Raw genomic sequence first — 19188 nt, 5'->3', positions numbered from 1 at the left:
TCTATCTCCTATTGTAATTTGTACCTCATGTCCTGGCTACTGTTTGGAGGACCGTATATAACTCCCATCAGGGAACTTTTACCTTTGCAGCTTCTTAACGTTACCCACAAGGATTCTACATCTTCCAATCCTATGTCACTGCTTTCTAAGGATTTGATTTCATGCTTACCAACAGAGCCACCCCAGCCCCTCTCCCAACCAGCCTGTCTTTTTGATACAAGGTGCATCTTGGATGTTAAGCTCCCAACTATGATCTTCTTTAAGCCCTGACTCAGTGATGCTCACAATGTCATACCTGCTGATTTTTAACTGGGCTTCAAGATCATCTTCTTATTCTGTATACTATGTTCATTCAAATATAACACGTTCAGTCCTGTATACATCACCCTTTTTGATTTTGCTCCCGTGTTCCACTTCAATACCTCCAATTGACAGCAAACTTGCCATCATCTGCCAGTCCTTCCTCACCGTCTCACTATCCACTGCATCCACAACTGCCACATATACCACCTGCCCCATCCACAAACCTATCACTCAGATTCCCATGTTTAAGCTGCCCTCTTTGTGCAAGTCATATCCTCCCTGAAAGGGATCCCAGTGATCCAGAAGGCCACGCATTCATCTGCCAAATCATCCTATTCTTACCCTCACTGGTGTATGACAGAGGCAGAACTCCAGAGATTACTACCTTGGAAGTCCTGCCTTTCAGTTTTGTACCTAAATCCCTGTATTCTCTCTTCAGGACCTTCTCCCTTTTCCTACCTACTGCATGTGGTTGGCAACAATATGTACCACAATTTCCAGCTGCACAGCCTCCCACTTTAGAATACTGTGGACCCAAATCAAGATATTTCTGACGCTGGCACCTGGGAGGCAACATACCATCTGGCTGTATCTTTTACGTCCACAGAATCTCCAATCTTCCCCTCTAACTATGGAATCCCCTGTCACTACAGCACTCCACTTCTCCCCACTCCCCTTCTGAGCCACAGAGCTAGACTCGGTGCCAGAGACCTGACCACTGTGGCTTTTTTCTGCTAAGTCATTCTACCCAACATTATCCAAAGCGATGTAACTGTTTTTGAGGGGAACTTTCCCTCTCCGGTTGGACACCCAGTTATTACCTGTGTCCTGCATCTTGTGCATAGCTATATCCCTGCATGTCCTGTTAATCAACCCCCAGCCTCCCGATTGATCCAGAAATCATCTAATTCCAGCTCCAATTCCTTAACAAGGTCTGAGGAAGCTGCATCTGATGCAATTGCAGATGTAGTATCAAGGACACTGGACGTTTCCCTGCTTTCCCACATCCTGAAAGAGGAGCAGTCCATTATCTTGCCTGGCATCTCCACTGCCCAACTGTGCAATAAGAAAGGAAGAAATATTAAATGGAAAAAAATCTACCTGCAGCCTCAACTTCTCCTCACCGAAGCCTCTATCACAGGGGTTCCAAACCTTTTTTTATGCCATGGATCCCTACCATTAACCAAGGGATCCATGGACGCCAGGTTGAGAAACCCTGTTCTCTAGGGTAAAAGTGGTTTCTCTGTGATATGGTCAAGTCTGGTGCCAACTTTAATAGTGCCTTGGGTAACACAGAAGACATTAAAATAGTCCTTTCTGAAGTCTATCAGAGATAGCTTCTATCTGAAACTTGAATTCATGTTGTATGTGAACAATCCTGAATATTGAAAATTGGTTTATTATTGTCATGTGTACCAAGATACAGTGTAAAGCTTTTGTTTTGCTTGCCATCCAGAAGATTCATGCCCTACATTGAGGTGATAAAAGGTAGACAGAAATCAGAACATGATGTTACAGTTACAGAAAATGTCCAGTAAAAGTGAAGCACAAGGGCCACAATAAGGTAGGTTGAGAGATCAGTCATCCGAGAGTTCATCTTTTAGGGATCTATTCAGGAGTCTGATAACAGTGTTTGGAAGAAAGCTGAACTTGAGTCTGGTGGTACATGCTCTCTGGCTTTTATATCTTCCGTCCTTCAGGAGAGGGGTGAAGGGAGAGTCACCAGGCTGCGAGGGGTCTTTGATCATGTTATCTGCTTTACCATGCAGCAGCATGGAGACTGAGTCAATGGAGGTGAGTTTAGTTAGCATGACGCACTGCACTGCATTCCCAACTTCTGCTCTTGGACAGAACAGTTTTCATTGCAACTTTTGATGAACCTGGATAAGATGTGCTCTCTCATGCAAATATAAAAATTGTCAAGAGCTCCCAGCAAACAATGTAACCAAGGGCGACATCCTCCAGACGTCTTACGAAACTACTTCTTTCACGTCTTCTTTTTCTTTCAAATGTGGTACTGTTGGAGCCTATGATCTCCAGTTTGATGTGTGAGTGATCTGGCACTTTGCTGTTTCCGAGGGATTTCTGTGAGGTGTGCGGCTTGAGGCCAAGAAGCCTGAAGATTGTTTTGAGCCCACGATCGACTCCAATCTCGCTGATTAAAATGACGAAGAAGACTAAAAACATCGAGGTGAGTGCGGAAGGCGAGCGGGTGTTCAGTGCCATCTAGCAGCCTCTCACTTGCTGCTGCTAGTGGAAGCTGTCTGTGTGTGATGGTCTCTCTTTGTCTCTCCAGCTCACTGCCCCTGGAGAAAAGTCCCTGCATTCGAATGGTTGCTCTCTCCCATGATGTTGTTGGAGGATGGTACTGGAGCCCTGGGTATTGGGCAAGGTTTAATTGACGCAATTTTGCGGATTGTATTCTGTAGTTCATGTTATGATATGTTTCTGGTTTCAGACTGCTCCTTTTTTTATTACTATTTTGGGTGACTTTGAATTGGGGCAGCCTGCAGATAATGAACACTGAATTGAATTGAATATGTCTGGATTCTTTTGATTTTCTGTTTTATATTCTGTGTTTTTTACTCTTTTTCTGTTGCCATATGCGCAATTTGTGGTTTTTTTGTGCGTGGGGGGGGGGTTTGATATTTTTCTTTGAAAACTATGTTGCCATGGTTTTCTTTTTTTCCATGGCTGTCTGTGGGGGAGACAAATCTCAGGAACCTATACTGCATGCATACTTTGATAATAAATTTTACTTTGAATCTTTGAGTCACTGGGGACTGGTTGAATTTCTTTAGCCTTCTGCGAAGGTTAAGGTGTTGCTGTGTCTGTCAGTGTCAGGAGATGATTAAGCTTTGGTGATGAGGCCATCCTGTTTTGATAATGCCTCTATCAGTAATATGGTAACAACTTCATAGTGGCTAAACTTGGGACAACTAAATTATCTGAAATCTAAGCAAATGATCTTGGCAAGCTAGTTGTTTAAACCAAAAGGATGTAAGCCAATACAGAATAATAAGATGGCTGCACAGATCCAGAGACCTATGATCGCTTACTTCTAGCTGTGCAAATTATTATCAAGTCAAGTTAAATTTATTGGCATGCGTAAGTCTGGTAAAGTACAGGGACAATCAAAAACCTGCTCACAGCAGCATCACAGGCACAGAGTTCAAGCAACAAAATATTAATTATACATAAACCTTACAAGACAGTGAAATAAAAACTGTATGAAGCAAATACAGAGTAAATCTATGGTAGTACAAGATCCAAGTGTTCTGTTGTTAAGGCAGCATCTGAAAACCAACTAGAGAGAAGGGGAGATTATTTCTTTTGCTGAACTGGGCTCAGTGATAAATTGCTTAGATTTCAATGTTTCACTGGAAATTATATTTTCCCTTTAGGGAATTTAGACTAGGATTGCAGTTCCAATGTATCATGTTACAATGCAGATTGTTTCCAAAAGAGCCACTTACCGGAAAGATCATAGGAGGTGAGCTAATTTTAATATTAGTGGCAAATGTTTACTGGAAATAATAATATGAACTAAATGGTATATATAACAAATGATCTCAGCAGACTGAAATTTAATCATCTTTTCGTTTCCATAAAAAAAAACAATGTCCATCATTAAGCACAGAAGAGCAAAGAAGAAAACTTGGAAATAATATTTTCTGTGATGCCTGTGTTAGCAGTCAAGAATTTCAAAAGTTTCTGAATAAAATAATCAGAAACTATCAAGTCACTGAATGGTCACCTTTCTTTTGAAAAATAGCAGAGAGTACAGAATCAAAAACTTGTAGAGGGATTTACAGAAAATGGTTACAGAAGAAAAAGAAGCCATTTTATCTATCATAACCATGATGGCTCAACTTAAAGGGAAATCCAACTAGAACTACTCTAGCACTATCCTGAAACCCTGAAAATTCTTTCTTTTAAAATACTTATCCAGCTCTATTGTAAAATATCCAATTGAATTCTTCTCTTTTACTGCACCTGGCAGCACATTCCTGGCTCTGAACATTACTGTAGAAAATAAGTTTTCCTAATATTGGGTGTGGTTCTTATGCTATGCGCATCATTCTATATGTTCTTGGACTTGACCCCCTTAGCAATGGAAACACTTCCTTTCCATCGACTCTGTAAATATCCCTCATGATTATACTGACTTTCATCAGATCCCCCTCATTAACTTAGTCAATGTTCCATCCATCTTATTCCATGAGTTTCAAATGATTTCTGGAAGTCCTTATTCACCACATCAACTTCATTTCTTTCATTAGTCCACTCAATTACTTCATCAAAAATCTATATCAATTTATTTAAGCACAACTTGTTTAACAGATAAATGCTGCCTGTTGCAAATTAATCTACATCTGTCCAATTCTGCTTTTGATCACAGTTTAAATACTACAATAACTTACACTGCTGGTCTGTCATGACTGGGTTTAGTCCTACACTTGTTTTTAAACAAGAATGTAACATTTGTCATGTTCCAGTCTTTAGGCACCACTTGAATTCACTGAAGTTTAGAGGATTATGACCAAAACTTCTGCAATTTCTTTGCTTATTTCTCTCAGTTTAACCTGTCGAGATTGAATAACTTATCCAGTTTAAATGCATTTAACCTTTCTGGGAATTTCTATTTATCCTATTCAAGACTGTAACTATAATTTCCATTGCTGAGATGAAAATAGCATCTTCTTCCTTGTTAAATTAGAATTAAACCACTTTTTTTAAAAACAAAAGACTGGAAAATATTTTGAGGCCATCCAGGCCAAGATGATATAGTAAAATGTCATCAAGAGTAACCGAAAAATATGTTCATTTGCAGCAGAATATGAACTTTGAAAAATAGCATAAATACCAATGACTCAACAACAAGTATTCCAACATTTAGATCTGAATTATACTCTCATATACTGAAATATGAGGGTATTCTGGTCAGCGAAAGTGAGGAGGTGATAGAGCTATAGGCAAGTAGTCACACCGGGTCCTCGGAAGACAGGTAAGTGGATAACAGTCAGGAGAGGGAAGGGGCAAGAGTCAGATACTAGAGAGTACCCCTGTGGCTGTCCCCCTTAACAATAAGTACTCCTGCTTGAGTACTGTCGGGGGGGGGGGTGATGACCTACCTGGGGGAAGCAACAGTGGCCGCGCCTCTGGCACAGAGTCTGGCCCTGTGTCTTAGAAAGGTAGGGAAAGGAAGAGGATGGCAGCAGTGATAGGGGACTCTATAAGTTAGGGGTCAGACAGATAATTCAATGGATGCAGGAAAGAAGCACGGATGGTAGTTTGCCTCCCAGGTGCCAGGGTCCAGGATGTTTCTGATCACGTCTATCACGTCCTGAAATGGAAAGATGAACAGCCAGAGGTCGTGGTGCATATTGGCACCAATGACATATGTAGGAAAAGGGAGGAGGTTCTGAAAACAGACTACAGGGAGTCAGGAAGGCAGCTGAGAAGCAGGACCTCAAAGGTAGCAATCTCGAGATTACTGCCTGTGCCACATGACAGTGAGTATAGGAATAGAGTGAGGTGGAGGATAAATGCGCAGCTGAGGGATTTCAGCAGGGGGCAAGGATTCAGATCTCTGGATTATTGGGACATCTTCTGGGGCAGGCATGACCTGTACAAAAAGAACAGGTTGCACTTGAATCCGAAGGGGAAATATATCCTGGTAGGGAGGTTCGCTAAGGCTACTGGGGAGAGTTTAAACTAAAATTGCTGGGGGGTGGGAACCAAACTGAAGATATGGAGGAAGAGGTGTTTGGCTCCCAAATAGAGAAAGCTTGTGGGCAGTGTGAGAGGGAGGATAAGCAGGTGATAGAGAAGAGATGTGCTCAGACTGATGGTTTGAAATGTGTCTATTTTAATGCAAGAAGCATCATGAACAAAGCAGGTGAGCTTAGATCATGGATCAGTACTTGGAGCTATGATGTTGGAGCCATTACAGAGACTTGGATGGTTCAAGGGTAGGAATGGTTACTTCAAGTGCCAGGCTTTAGATGTTTCAGAAAGGACAGAGAGGGAGGCAAAAGAGGTGGGGGGTGTGGTACTGCTGATCAGAGATAGTGTCACAGCTGCAGAAAAGGAGGAAGTCATGGAGGGATTGTCTACTGAGTGCCTGTGGGTGGAAGGGATTAATAACTCTACTGCATGCTTTTTATAGACCACCCAATAGTAGCAGGAACATCAAGGAGCATATAGGGAGACAGATTCTGAATGGTGCAGTAATAACAGGGCTGTCACGATGGGGGAATTTAATTTCCCCAATATTGATTGGCATCTCCTAAGAGCAAGGGGTTTAGATGGGGTGGAGTTTGTTAGGTGTGTTCAGGAAGGTTTCCTGACACAGTATGTAGATAAGCCTACAAGAGGAGAGGCTGTACTTGGTCTGGAACTGGGTAATGAACCTGGTCAGGTGTCAGATCTCTCGGTGGGAGGGCATTTTGGAGATCGTGATCATAATTCTATCTCCTTTACCATAGCGTTGGAGAGGGATAGGAACAGACAAGTTAAGAAAGCGTTTAATTGGAATAAGGGGAAATATGAAGCTATTAGGCAGGAACTTGGAAGCATAAATTGGGAAGAGATGTTCTCGGGAAATGTACGGCAGAAATGTGGCAAATGTTGAGGGGATATTTGCATGGTTTTCTTCACAGGTACATTCCAATGAGACAGGGAAAGGATGGCAGGGTACATGAACCATGGTGTACAAAAGCAGTTGAAAATCTAGTCAAGAAGAAAAGAAAAGCTTACGAAAGGTTTGGATTAAAAAACTACGTAGTGATAGAGATCTAGAAAATTATAAGGCTAGCAGGAAGGAGCTTATGAATGAAATTAGGAGAGCCAGAAGGGGCCATGAGAAGGCCTTGGTGAGCAGGATTAAGGAAAACCCCAAGGCATTCTACGAGTATGTGAAGAGCAAGAGGATAAGACGTGAGAGAATAGGACCAATCAAGTATGACAGTGGAAAAGTGTGTATGGAACCGGAGGAGGTAGTGGAGGTTCTTAATGAATACTTTGCTTCAGTATTCACTACAGAAAAGGACCTTGGCAGTTGTAGGGATGACTTACAGTGACTGGAAAGCTTGAGCATATAGGCATTAAGAAGGAGGACGTGCTGGAGCTTTTGAAAAGCATCAAGTTGGAGAAGTCATCGGGACTGGATGAGATATACCCCAGGCTACTGTGGGAGGCGAGAGAAGAGATTGCTGACCCTTAGCAATGATCTTTGAATCATCAATGGTAACGGGAGAAGTTCCGGAGGATTGGAGGGTTGCAGATGTGATAAGACTGCTGAACGGATCCTGACCCGGATCTGGGCCGTACCCTCCAAATATCCAGACCTGCCTCTTGGTTTTTTTGCACTACCTTACTTTCAATTTTCTATTTTCTATTTATGATTTATAATTTAAATTTTTAATATTTACTATCGATTTGTACTCCAGGGAGCGGGAAGCGCAGAATCAAATATCGTTGTGATGATTGCATGTTCTAGTATCAATTGTTTGGTGACAATAAAGTATGAAGTATGTTGTTCCCTTGTTCAAGAAAGGGAGTAGAGATAGCCCAGGAAATTATAGACCAGTGAGTCTTACTTCAGTGGTTGAGAAATTGATGGAGAAGATCCTGAGAGGCAAGATTTATGAAAATTTGGAGAGGCATAACATGATCAGGAATAGTCAGCATGGCTTTGCCAAAGGTAGGTCGTGCTTTACGACCCTGATTGAATTTTTTGAGTATGTGACTAAACACATTGATGAAGGAAGAGCAGTAGATGTGGTGTATTTGAATTTCAGTAAGGCATTTGATAATGTACCCCATGCAAGACTTATTGACAAAGTAAGGAGGCATGGGATCCAAAGGGACCTTGCGTTGTGGACCCAGAATTGGCTTGCCCACAGAAGGCAAAGAGTGGTTGTAGGCGGGTCATATTCTGCATGGAGGTTGGTGTGCAGTGGTGTACCTCAGGGATCTGATCTGGGACCCCTTTTCTTCATGATTTTTATAAATGATCTGGATGAGGAAGTGGAAGGATGGGTTAGTAAATTTGCTGATGACACAAAAGTTGGGGGTGTTGTGGATAGTGTGGAGGGCTGTCAGAGGTTACAGTGGGGCATTGATAGGATTCAAAACTGGGCTGAGAAGTGGCAAATGGATTTCAACCCAGATAATGGTGAGGTGGTTCATTTTGGTAGGTCAAATATTATGGCAGAAAATAGTATTAATGGTAAGACTGTTGGCAGTGTGCAGGAACAGAGGGATCTCGGGGTCCGAGACCATAGGACATTCAAAGCTGCTGTGCAGGTTGACTGTGGAGATAAGAAGACATACGGTGAATTGGCCTTTATCAACCATGGGATTGAGTTCAAGAGTGAGAGGTAATGTTACAGCTATATAGGAGCCTGGTCAGACCCCACTTGGAGTACTGCGCTCAGTTCTGGTCACCTCACTACAGGAAGGGTGTGGAAACTATAGAAAGGGTGCAGAGGAAATTTAGATGGATGTTGCCTGGATTGGAGAGGATACCTTCTGAGAATAGGTTGAGTGAACTTGGATTTTTCTCCTTGGAGCGACATAGGATGAGAGTTGACCTGATAGAGGTGTATATGATGATGAGCGGCATTGATATTGGAAACATATTTCTCCCCTTTCTTAAACCCACGAAATGGTGACCTCAGCCATGTGCGCTAAAAACTTCAACACCCTGTCTGTCATGTCCAGATTAGTATACTCCAATGCACATCAACCCAAGTTCTTATCCTTCACCTGACATAAACTTCAGAAACTGTAGAATATTTTTCAACAAGGACCATTCCCCTATTTATTCCAGACCTTACTAACCTCCATTGATTCTTGGTAGCTCAGTACCTGCTATAGAAAATTCTATTTAAATCCATGTTCACACATCTCATAATCTCTGTAACTTCCAGCTGAGGGTTCATTGACCTAGATTTTACCAATAAAGTCCTGACAATAGTACCTGTAGCTAAAAAAGCTGCACACTTAAAAATTCATTCCCTGAATTCTTGCCCCTCTATATCTTCCTTTCATCCTTTGAGTACTTCCTGAACACTGACTGTATCTAAGACTTGACTGCACTTCCTTATTTGGCTCAAATATCTCAGACCTGATATTCCTCAAATATCTCAGACCTGCATCAGGTCATGCCAATCATTCCATATAAATGCAGATTTTTGTTATTTGTATCAAGAATCAGTACATATCACCATATGACAATTAAATTTGTATTTTAATCTGTTAAATACCTAATTCCATGGAGGTTGACGATGCCTAATGACGTTTCATTGTCACAGTATATTACTGAACCCATCGTAATCCCATTCTTCACCACACTCAGTGGATGACTGTTTCTGGGCCAATTTCTCACAACAATTTCCAAGCTGCTTATCTATTCATAGAACTGCAATTTTCCATTTATATCCGTCGGATTCATTCTTTCAAGAAAAGGCACTTCACTGAACTGAATCAAATGTCTGGATGAGCAGAAAATCACACCACAAATTATCAAACATTTTCTAAACTAAGCACGCACTTTGAACAATACTGGAAAGCATACAGCCAAGAAGACGACAAAGGAAGTATCCATTATAGTTTCAAACAGCAATCTAAATACGAAATCTTCCTCCAAAGCAGCATAGAGTTTAAAAAAAAACCCGACCCACAATGACCTCCATTGTTATAAAGAACAACAAACTATTACTACTGATAATTGCAATGAGAGTTTGACAATGGCTGCAAACTACCCACTTTACAAGGTAAAATAACAAAATAAGCTTGGCAGCACTGAAAGAAATGATGAATTGTTCCAATTCTGCAGCAAAAACTTGATTAACACCTACAGTATTATCCATTTGGAAGCTTGCTGTTTAATTTACAACAGCAACTGAAGCAATAATATGTGGAAGTCATTCACATAATAAATTGAGTTGACTGAAATATGTGAAGTGAGATTTCTGATAATGAACATTGAAACTCCTTCATTTCAAAGTTCAGAATAAATTTATTATCAAACTGCATATATGTTACTATTTGCCTTGAGATTTATTTTCTTGCACGCATTTACATTTACAAGAAAAAATACAATATAATTTTATATAAAACCATAAATATATAGATGAAGCTGCCAAACAACAACATGCAAAGAAGGCAAGCTGCAAATAAACAACAGGAATTCTGCAGATGCTGGAAATTCAAGCAACACACATAAAAGTTGCAAATAAAAGTAGTACTGAGAACACGAGTTGAAAAGAGCCCTTTTTAGGGAGAGAGAAAATCAGCGGTTTGTCGATGCAAGCCTGCGTCTTGCTATTGCTTTGCTCATGCTTGAGTGCTGGGTGATAGTACCAATGCTTGTTTTTTTTTGCTGGTGGGGGGAGGGGGATTGTTGCTTGCTGCTGCTTACATGCGGGAGGGGACGACTTTGGGGTTCTTACGTTTATCTGTCGTTCATTCTTTGGGGCACTTCTCTGTTTTTGTGGATGTTTGCGAAGAAAAAGCGTTTCACGATGCATATTCTATACATTTCTCTGACATTAAATTGAACCGTTAAACCTTTTGAACCTTTGAAAGTGAGCCTGTAGGCCATAGAAAATCAGTTCTTAATAAAGAGTGAAGTTACCAAGCTGGTTCAGGATCCTGATGGTGCTGGGGTAATAACTGTTTCTGAATCCAGCGATGTTGGACTGAAAGCTTCTGTACCTCGTGCCCGATGGTAACAGTGAGAAAAGGGCATGGCCTGCTTAGTGTGGGTCTTCCATGATGGATGCTACTCTCTTGCGGCAGCGCTCTACGTAAATATACTCAGCGATGGGGAGGGCTTAGCCTGTAATGGACTGACAATCCACCACTTTCGGTAGCATTTTTTGTTCCTGGGCATTGGTGTTTCCACACCAGGCTGTAATGCAATCATTTCATATACTTTCCACCATGCTTCTACGGAAGGATTTTTTTTCTCTGCTATGCAATATTGTCCTATTTTGTTGTCAATATTTATCAAATTTTCAGGTTTACAGTTTACAAGCATTTCTGGGACAGTATTCGAAAATAGATTCAAATGCTATCCCAGAACAGCACCCTAAAAATAACTATTTAAAAGTAATGTTTACCACAATGTTGGTTCATATAGCACTATCTTTTTGTGCATTATGATTTAAATTCAATGGAAAAATTTACAAAAAGGAAGTAGGAATAATCTGCAGGTTGTGTGAACTCAGTGATATCCTTACTGGGTTCCCATGCCTCTGATGCTCTCGCGCATGGAATAACTCAGACAGAACAGGCTCAGCCCAAGGACAGAATTGCAAGCATAGAGGCTACTTCTACAAAAGTCTTCATACATGTGAATGATTTGCTTCAATAAGTCCCAGTCTAGCTCAGAAGTGTACTGATGAAGGGTCTTGGCCTGAAACATCGACTGTACTCTTTCCTATAGATGCTGCCTGGCCTGCTGAGTTCCTCCAGCATTTTGTATCTGGTACTAATTGACACCACTTCATAGGACTAAGACTCATACCGGACTCCAGAAACACCCATTAGTTATTTATAATAATGTTTTATGTCTTGCACTGTACCGCTTCCAGAAAACAAACAAATTTCATGACATAGTCAGTGATTTGAAAGGCCTAGACAGAGTGGATGTTAAGAAAATGTAAGTGAGACTCGGACCAGAGGGCACAGCCTCAAAGCAGAGAGACATCTATTTAGAACAGAGACGAGAAGGAATTTCTTTAGCCAGGGGGTGGTGAATCTATGGAATTCATTGCCAAGGATGGCTGTGGAGGCCAAGTCATTAACTATATTTAAAGCAAAGGTTGCTAGGTTCTTGGTTACTTAGGGCATCAAAGGTTACAGGGAGTAGGCAAGAGGATGGGGTTGAGAGGGATAATAAATCAGCTATGATGGAATGACAGAGCATACTCATAGGCCAAAAGGTCTTATAATAAACCTGATTCTCATTCACTACTCACTGATCTGCTAGACTGACCAGATTAATATTCTACTCTTATGCTCCACAACGTCTACTGATGTCCTCCCCAATTTATCAAGATCCTATTGATCTCATTCCGCAAAAGCAGCTGTCACCCTGATGTCAGTTCCTAATGGCTGCTGTGTACAGACTTAACTGATTCCCTGATATTCTTCACAAGCTTCATCTAAGACCTCGTGTGCTGCTGAATGTTTAGCAAGGCGCCAAGCAAGGTGTTCGTTGGTTTACCAAGAACCATTTGTATAATACATCAGTCATTTCTTGAGACTAAAATTTAACCGGCTCTGGCTAATAGCTTGCATTAATGTGCTTTACGTTTATGATAATATATTTATTAATCCATTTTGGAGCGCTGTAGCTACTACAATAGAGTTAAAATATTCAGCCATGAAACAGCTTTGTGTATTATTTTTAAGAAACAAAACAATTAGGAAATCAGAAAAATCATCTCCAAAGGGATTTACAGGCACATAATTTGGTAGAAAATGTATGAGGCCAGTTTCACTAAAAGTTAGCCTTACTTATGAGAAAGAGTTTGTTACTAAGCTGTCACCAGTGTAAAGGAACAGTGCTATGATGAGTCAACCAATCACAAACCAGGGAAAATCTGCAGATGCTGGAAATCCAAGCAACACACACAAAATGCTGGAGGGCCCTTCTTGCTGAAGGGTCTCAACCCAAAACGTCAACTGTACTCTTTTCCTTAGATGCTACCTGGCCTGCTGAGTTCCTCCAGCATTTTGGGTGTGTTGCTGTGATGAGTCAAATCTATTCCAGTGAGAAGAACCACAATAACTTTTGAAAACTAATGAGAAAACACTATTTATCTGCCAGACACACAGATCAACTGACAGATCCTGAGAAGTAAAAGATAGTCTTGCTGGAGCTTACAAAAAACGAAAGTAAATCAACTTTAGGACATTTTAAATAAGTCTAGTTAAGTTAATCAAAGATCGACAACAGAAAGAAAGGACAAGTGACAGTATTAATGTCAAGCATTGCACTATTAAACACTATCATACTAATATTAATCAGTTATTTTTAAATAATTTTTATTTCTCTTTACAAATGAACTTCAGGCAGATGGAGAACTCATAAGAAAAATTAGAACTACATTTGAAATTAGTTTACACTTACAGGCTTGGGTATCAAATGCAAATACTGCAAAGCAACCCACACACAATTTGCTTTTGGTTGTTATATTCTAGACAAAGTATCTTAACTCATTCTTATTCACAAAATGGAACCAAACTGGGGGAAAAGTGGCTGATCTCAAATAATGACTGAGTAGTCACACTGTTTCTATATAATTCTATATAATTGTATACATAAATAGTTATTTTTCTTCATAAAACAAATGGATTACAAGCTGGAAACTTTACAGAAACTAAGCACAATCTAAAAATAACAGGATGTAGTTAACTCTGAGATCTGCTTATAAAATGTACCTAGAGATGATACAGCTAAAAAGATATTAATGAGCTGTAAGCAGAGCCAAAGATTACTCAGTGGGCTGTAGCCACTGAGTCAATGGTGTATGAATCTAATTTTTGAAACACATGTTAAAAATCAACATTATAGCAAATTTGGTCAGTAGGAAGCTGACAGGAATTAAGATCAATGCAGTTTTTTACTGCATCTAATGACGTCATTCACAACATGGATCAGTGGAGAGTAATATGGATACATTATTAAATCAATATTTCTTCTGTGTTTCCTGTGCAGTGAATTTGCTTAGATTCTGCTATTTACTGAACATTACTCCAACACATATTTAATAAATTTGCACTCTCCTCACACTGTACAGATCTGCTTGCGGATCAGTTGGAAAATTAGCAAACTGGAGGAAGAGCATAGATATAGTGGCATCTGTAGATCCACAGAATATCTGTTGTAAATAACAAAATGATTTGAAATAAATTTACCCTGTCCACTTTTAAATGTGATAGAACAGATATCAAAAGAGTCCCAAAAAAAAGCCAAATCACGTAATTAGATAAAGCGCAGAGAATCAGTATTGCATAATATATCCAAATAGCAGAAATGTGTTACATACCTGTAAAATAACCCAGTGGCCCTCTTTGGCTGCCAGGTCAAGAGCATGCTCGGCTACCACTTCCTGACCCTGTCCGAGTGAGACATTGTGGAAGTTCCTGTTGTCAAATGTAAAACCCAGCTTTTTGCCTGCAGTTGAAAAACAAAATGAGAATGAGCACTTCATCCTTTGTTAGTATGATCTAATCCGATCACACAAAAGTGATGACTCAGCTTTGTGTCTATCACTATACTGAATACAGTCTATTATGCTTCCCTGCATTTTAATGTGAATACGCATACAGAAAGCAATAAGGAAATATATTTTATTAAATTTTCAGATGTATTAAATTTTTACCTAATAATTTGTACACAATTTTGACAGGCCATTCAAAGTTGCCACTAGCTACATAATATATTGATAAACTCATTTTTATAAAAATATAATATTTATGTTCTCAGTTAAACCAGGAACATATTTAGAAGTCAAGGTTTGTGTACATGAATTGAAATATTACAATTAATCTTTGCCAGTCTGTAGTTTTATCATTGGGTTCTGTGCTTTAAATACTATCTTTTTTGTGTACCTTTCCTTCAAAAAAGGCAATGTGATAGCTCCTCAATTAGTGTAGACAACATCTTCAAAAACAAACTGTGGCTAACCCAAATATATGCAAAATCTTGACGTGAATCACAATTTAGTCCCAAATCAGTATTTCACAACCACAGGAACTGCACCACATGTCCTTTCCCACCATCCAGGGAACAAAAAGTTTTATCCAGTTGAAGGAGTGATTTGTTTGCACTGCCAATCTAGTCTACTGAATTCTGTGTTTACAACGTAAACTTCTGTACATTTGAGTAACCAAATAGAGATGGGTGATTGCTTTGAGGAACACCTTTGTTCAGACCATGGGGCGACCCTGAGCTTCCAATTGGCCACATCATAATTCAACATCTCTTTTCCACCATGACCATTCAGTGGCCCCCTGCACTGTTCAAACAAGGTTCAAAACAAACTGGAAAGACAATACATCTTCCATCCGGGTACACATAGCCTTCTGAATTCAGTTATAAATTCTTCAAAGTTGAAAAACTTGCTCTTACTTTTTATCCAAACTAGCCATTACTGCTTATCATCATATTCACTCTAATTTTCTTTTCCTATTTGTCTTGGTTGGGCTGCTGGGCATAACTATACCCTTACTATTAAACTCATTGCACATACAAAGAAGCGTAATCTGATCCTAACTTATACTTCTACCGATACATTAAACCATTTAGTCTCACGCAATCAGTGATGTGTCCTTTGTTCTACCCATCCTTCCACACCCCCATCACTAAAACCTAACCTTTTTGTTTTGCTGGTGAACTTGAAGCCTCAACTGCTTCTGCCTACACCAGTGATTGTGTCCAGCATGTTCAGTTTTAATTTCAACATTTCACTCATGAATTTGAAAACATGGAGCAATGAGCTTTACAACTGCTGTCACCTGCTTGGACTGTTTCAATAGTACACGACGTGACATAATGGATGATCGTAATTATTATTGATCATATGCTGGTCAATTGCTAAATGATTATTTAAAGTTGTCATTGTCAGTTATGAGCAGCTGTTCCATTTTAACTTCAGTTTTAACTCTTGAGGAACTGGCAGTGCGGGTGGACAGGATGGTGAAGACATTGGCATGTCTGCCTTCATTAGTGGGAGCACTGAGCTCAAGTAGTTGCACAGTTGCAACTCCCCATGTTATATTTGTAGAAGATGTTGGTGAGATCACACTGGGAGTATTGTGCGTGTGCAGTTTTGGTCACCTAATTAGCAGAAAGATGTTATAAACTGGAAAGGATGCAGAAAAGATTCACAAGGACCAGAAAGGAAGTCTAGGTAGGCTGGAGTTTTCATGCTTGGAGTGTAGGAGGCTGAGAAATGACCCTATTTAGGTATATAAAACCATGAGGGGAATGGATGAGGTGAATGGCTATACTTTCTTTACTTTGGATAGGGGAGTCTAAAATTAGAGCGTATAGATGAATGGTGAGAGGAAAAAGGTTTAAAGGGCAAGCAAGGGACAACCTTTCTTTTACACAGAGGGTGGTTGGCATATGGAGCTAGCTGCCAGAGGAAGCGGTGCGTGTAGGTAAAGCTACAAAGGTATGCATTGGTCAGCATTGTCAAATTGGGTTAAATGGCCTGCTTTTGCGCTATGACTCTGAAGATACATGAAATATTACCGTGTCTTTCTACATCCTTGAGTGGATCAACACCAGGAGAAAGGATAAAAAACATCGGTATGGCCGGTCCAGATTCATCGAAGGATGTTGCAAAATCCAGTGACCTCCCCACGACATACTTGCTGCCCAATTTTTCTTCAACAAAATCACTGAGGAGATAAAGACAGGTTTTTATTACTGTATAACAACATGCACTGACTTTGATGTTTGCCAGCAATCAAAAATGAATTTGCACCTGCCAAACGTTCACCACCAAAGCTATTCATCTATCGGTATGGAGAATGTGGATGGCCTATATTCAAAGCTTATTTCATTTGCTTGCATGGATTTGAGAATGTACTAATTCTCCATGGATGATGAAGTGCATTCTGATCAAAAACACTGCTTTCCTACTTTCTGAGGGTGCCTTCATCATGGATAAAGATCAGGTACCAGATGCACATTACTAGCAGAAGAAAAGTTCAGGTATTTCCTCTGGACTTCTCATGAATTAATCTATCAGTCACCATACGTTCAATCAGATATTCCTGATTGTGCCTGTTAGCAGGTATAGAGTCAATAATGGTGTATCCATAAAATCCTCCAAATTCACTGAGAGGATAACCAACTAACATCAGGCCAACATCCCCAGCACCGAGGCCCAGTTACTCCCCAGCATCTACATTGCGTTGGCCATGACATTCAGGTGCTTGACGCTGATTCCTGTAAAAAGGCATTCTATTCCAATATTGATCACGAGTGGAGATTACTCAGTGGAAAGAGCAAAAAGATTGAAGAATATATGCAGATCATCATTGAGGAAAGGTAAAATATTCACCAGTTCTTGCAAACCTCTAGTTTATGACGGGCATCAAGTGGACAAAGCATTGAAAATCTTGAGGTCATGTATCAGGAGCATTGAGAGGCCTTACGTAAGAGATAGAAGGAGCACAGCACCACACAAGGCATCCATCTGCTCACTCTAACAACAACCTCCTGACCCATCTGTAGAAGAATCTGCAGTCCCAAAGTAGCCTGATCAGTCATCTCAGCACTCAGAAAACCTGAGTGGAACTATGTTATATTTGGCCTAAGGCCCTGCCTCAGAAGGTATAGTAGAATGCTTTCCCAAACCTATAACTGATACTGACCATTGCGATTTACTTTCTCTGCAATTGGACCTCACCCTTGTGCTTAGGCATCACCTCTAGAAATGGATCTCCTCAACACTAGATTCTACCTGAGTCAGCCTCCCAATGTTCAGCTCATTATACCTGCCCCGCTCTTACCTCAAAGTCAGACTAACTTACTTTACAAAGTTTGGTCTATCCCACCACCCTGTAAATGTGGCCCAGTGTCAAAGACTATCCACCTGATGGTAGGTCAGCCTCTCAGAATGGTTGGGCTTGGCTGGGAAATGGGAATCAAAAATATGAGGGAATGTCATGTTTCTCAGAAGCCTCGCCCAGACGAACACAGCCACTTAATCTTCCTGTTATTATTGGCACCATTTTCTTTTTTATAAAGTAAATGTAGAACAGAAGGTTAAATTTATTATCAGGTCAAAATGGATCAATTCCATCAAAGTGACCTGGTAAGTGTTTGCTGGTTCAGAATTTAGTAATACACAGCTTAATAGTGGTACAAATGCACAATCATTAGATCACTATGAAGATTTTATAGTCTACAACATCCTGAACCATTAACGAGTAATTATTGAAAATGGTCATTAACAGTTACTTCTCTTCAACCATTTGGTTCTTGAACCAACATGAATAACCCAAATCACCACCCCGGTATAGCAACACCGTTATTTGTTATTTTGCACATTAACATTGAGTTCCTTCTTATAAATACTTTGTACACTTTAGGTTTCTCTTGTGAATGCTGCTTATATGATGTAATGTCATTGCAGGGTTTTTTTTATTGCACCTGTACATACGACAATAAACTCAACTTTAATTGTAACAATGAAGGGACCTTTTGTTCTTACCGGACTGCATAGGTCATTCGGTCAGCACGCAGTGCCCTCATCATACACAACTGCTGCAAAGTTGTTTTGTTTTTCCACTCCTGTGGAAACTTCTCTTTCTCTGGACATTCACACTCCACAAACTTCTTCCATCGTTTGGCAGAGCCTTCAATATCACGGTCAAGGTTTCGAAACTCCTCCATAGATGCTAGAGCCTAATAACGTTAAAAAAAATGTGTATAAAAGATTTATTTTCACTTCCTCTGAATTTGCCAGCCCACACACAATTCAAATTCTGTTCCTTCATTGTGTTGACACTAACCCATACCCCTCCACCGTTCTCTTGCCAAAAATAAACATCTTTGCAACATAATTCCACACTGTTGTTACATTCTTACTTTACATACATTTTGAAAGTACTGGCATTATATCTACATTGGATGCACCCATTAAAGAAAATTTGACAGAAAGATCTATGAATATAGCCATGGAAGGAAGTGGAAGGGAAAACCTGTTCTGAATATGATTATGTATCACATGTATCTCCACAAGGCAATCCTCGTTGATATTTTAGTGCATGACAATTATTCAAACTACTGTCAGTTACTAAATGATTGACTTCATTTTACACCACCACATGCAGACTCCG

General features: G+C 40.1%; 1 protein-coding gene across 1 annotated transcript in view; it reads right to left on the bottom strand.

The window, feature by feature from the left end:
- The window catches only part of dnah9 (dynein, axonemal, heavy chain 9), a 585611-nt gene that overhangs the window by 109782 nt on the left and 456641 nt on the right, over nucleotides 1-19188 (bottom strand). Inside the window, exons 60-62 of the mRNA XM_063074264.1 lie at nucleotides 18561-18754; nucleotides 16589-16737; nucleotides 14376-14503 (exon numbers count right to left, since the gene is read on the bottom strand). Coding sequence (XP_062930334.1) covers nucleotides 14376-14503; nucleotides 16589-16737; nucleotides 18561-18754 — 471 coding nt within the window. The remainder of the gene's footprint in view (nucleotides 1-14375; nucleotides 14504-16588; nucleotides 16738-18560; nucleotides 18755-19188) is intronic.

Source organism: Mobula hypostoma, chromosome 22 (genome assembly GCF_963921235.1).
Source record: "Mobula hypostoma chromosome 22, sMobHyp1.1, whole genome shotgun sequence".
Lineage (NCBI taxonomy): Eukaryota > Metazoa > Chordata > Chondrichthyes > Myliobatiformes > Myliobatidae > Mobula > Mobula hypostoma.
The sequence above is the reverse complement of the archived record's forward strand: the minus strand, read 5'-3'. Positions and strand labels throughout refer to the sequence as shown.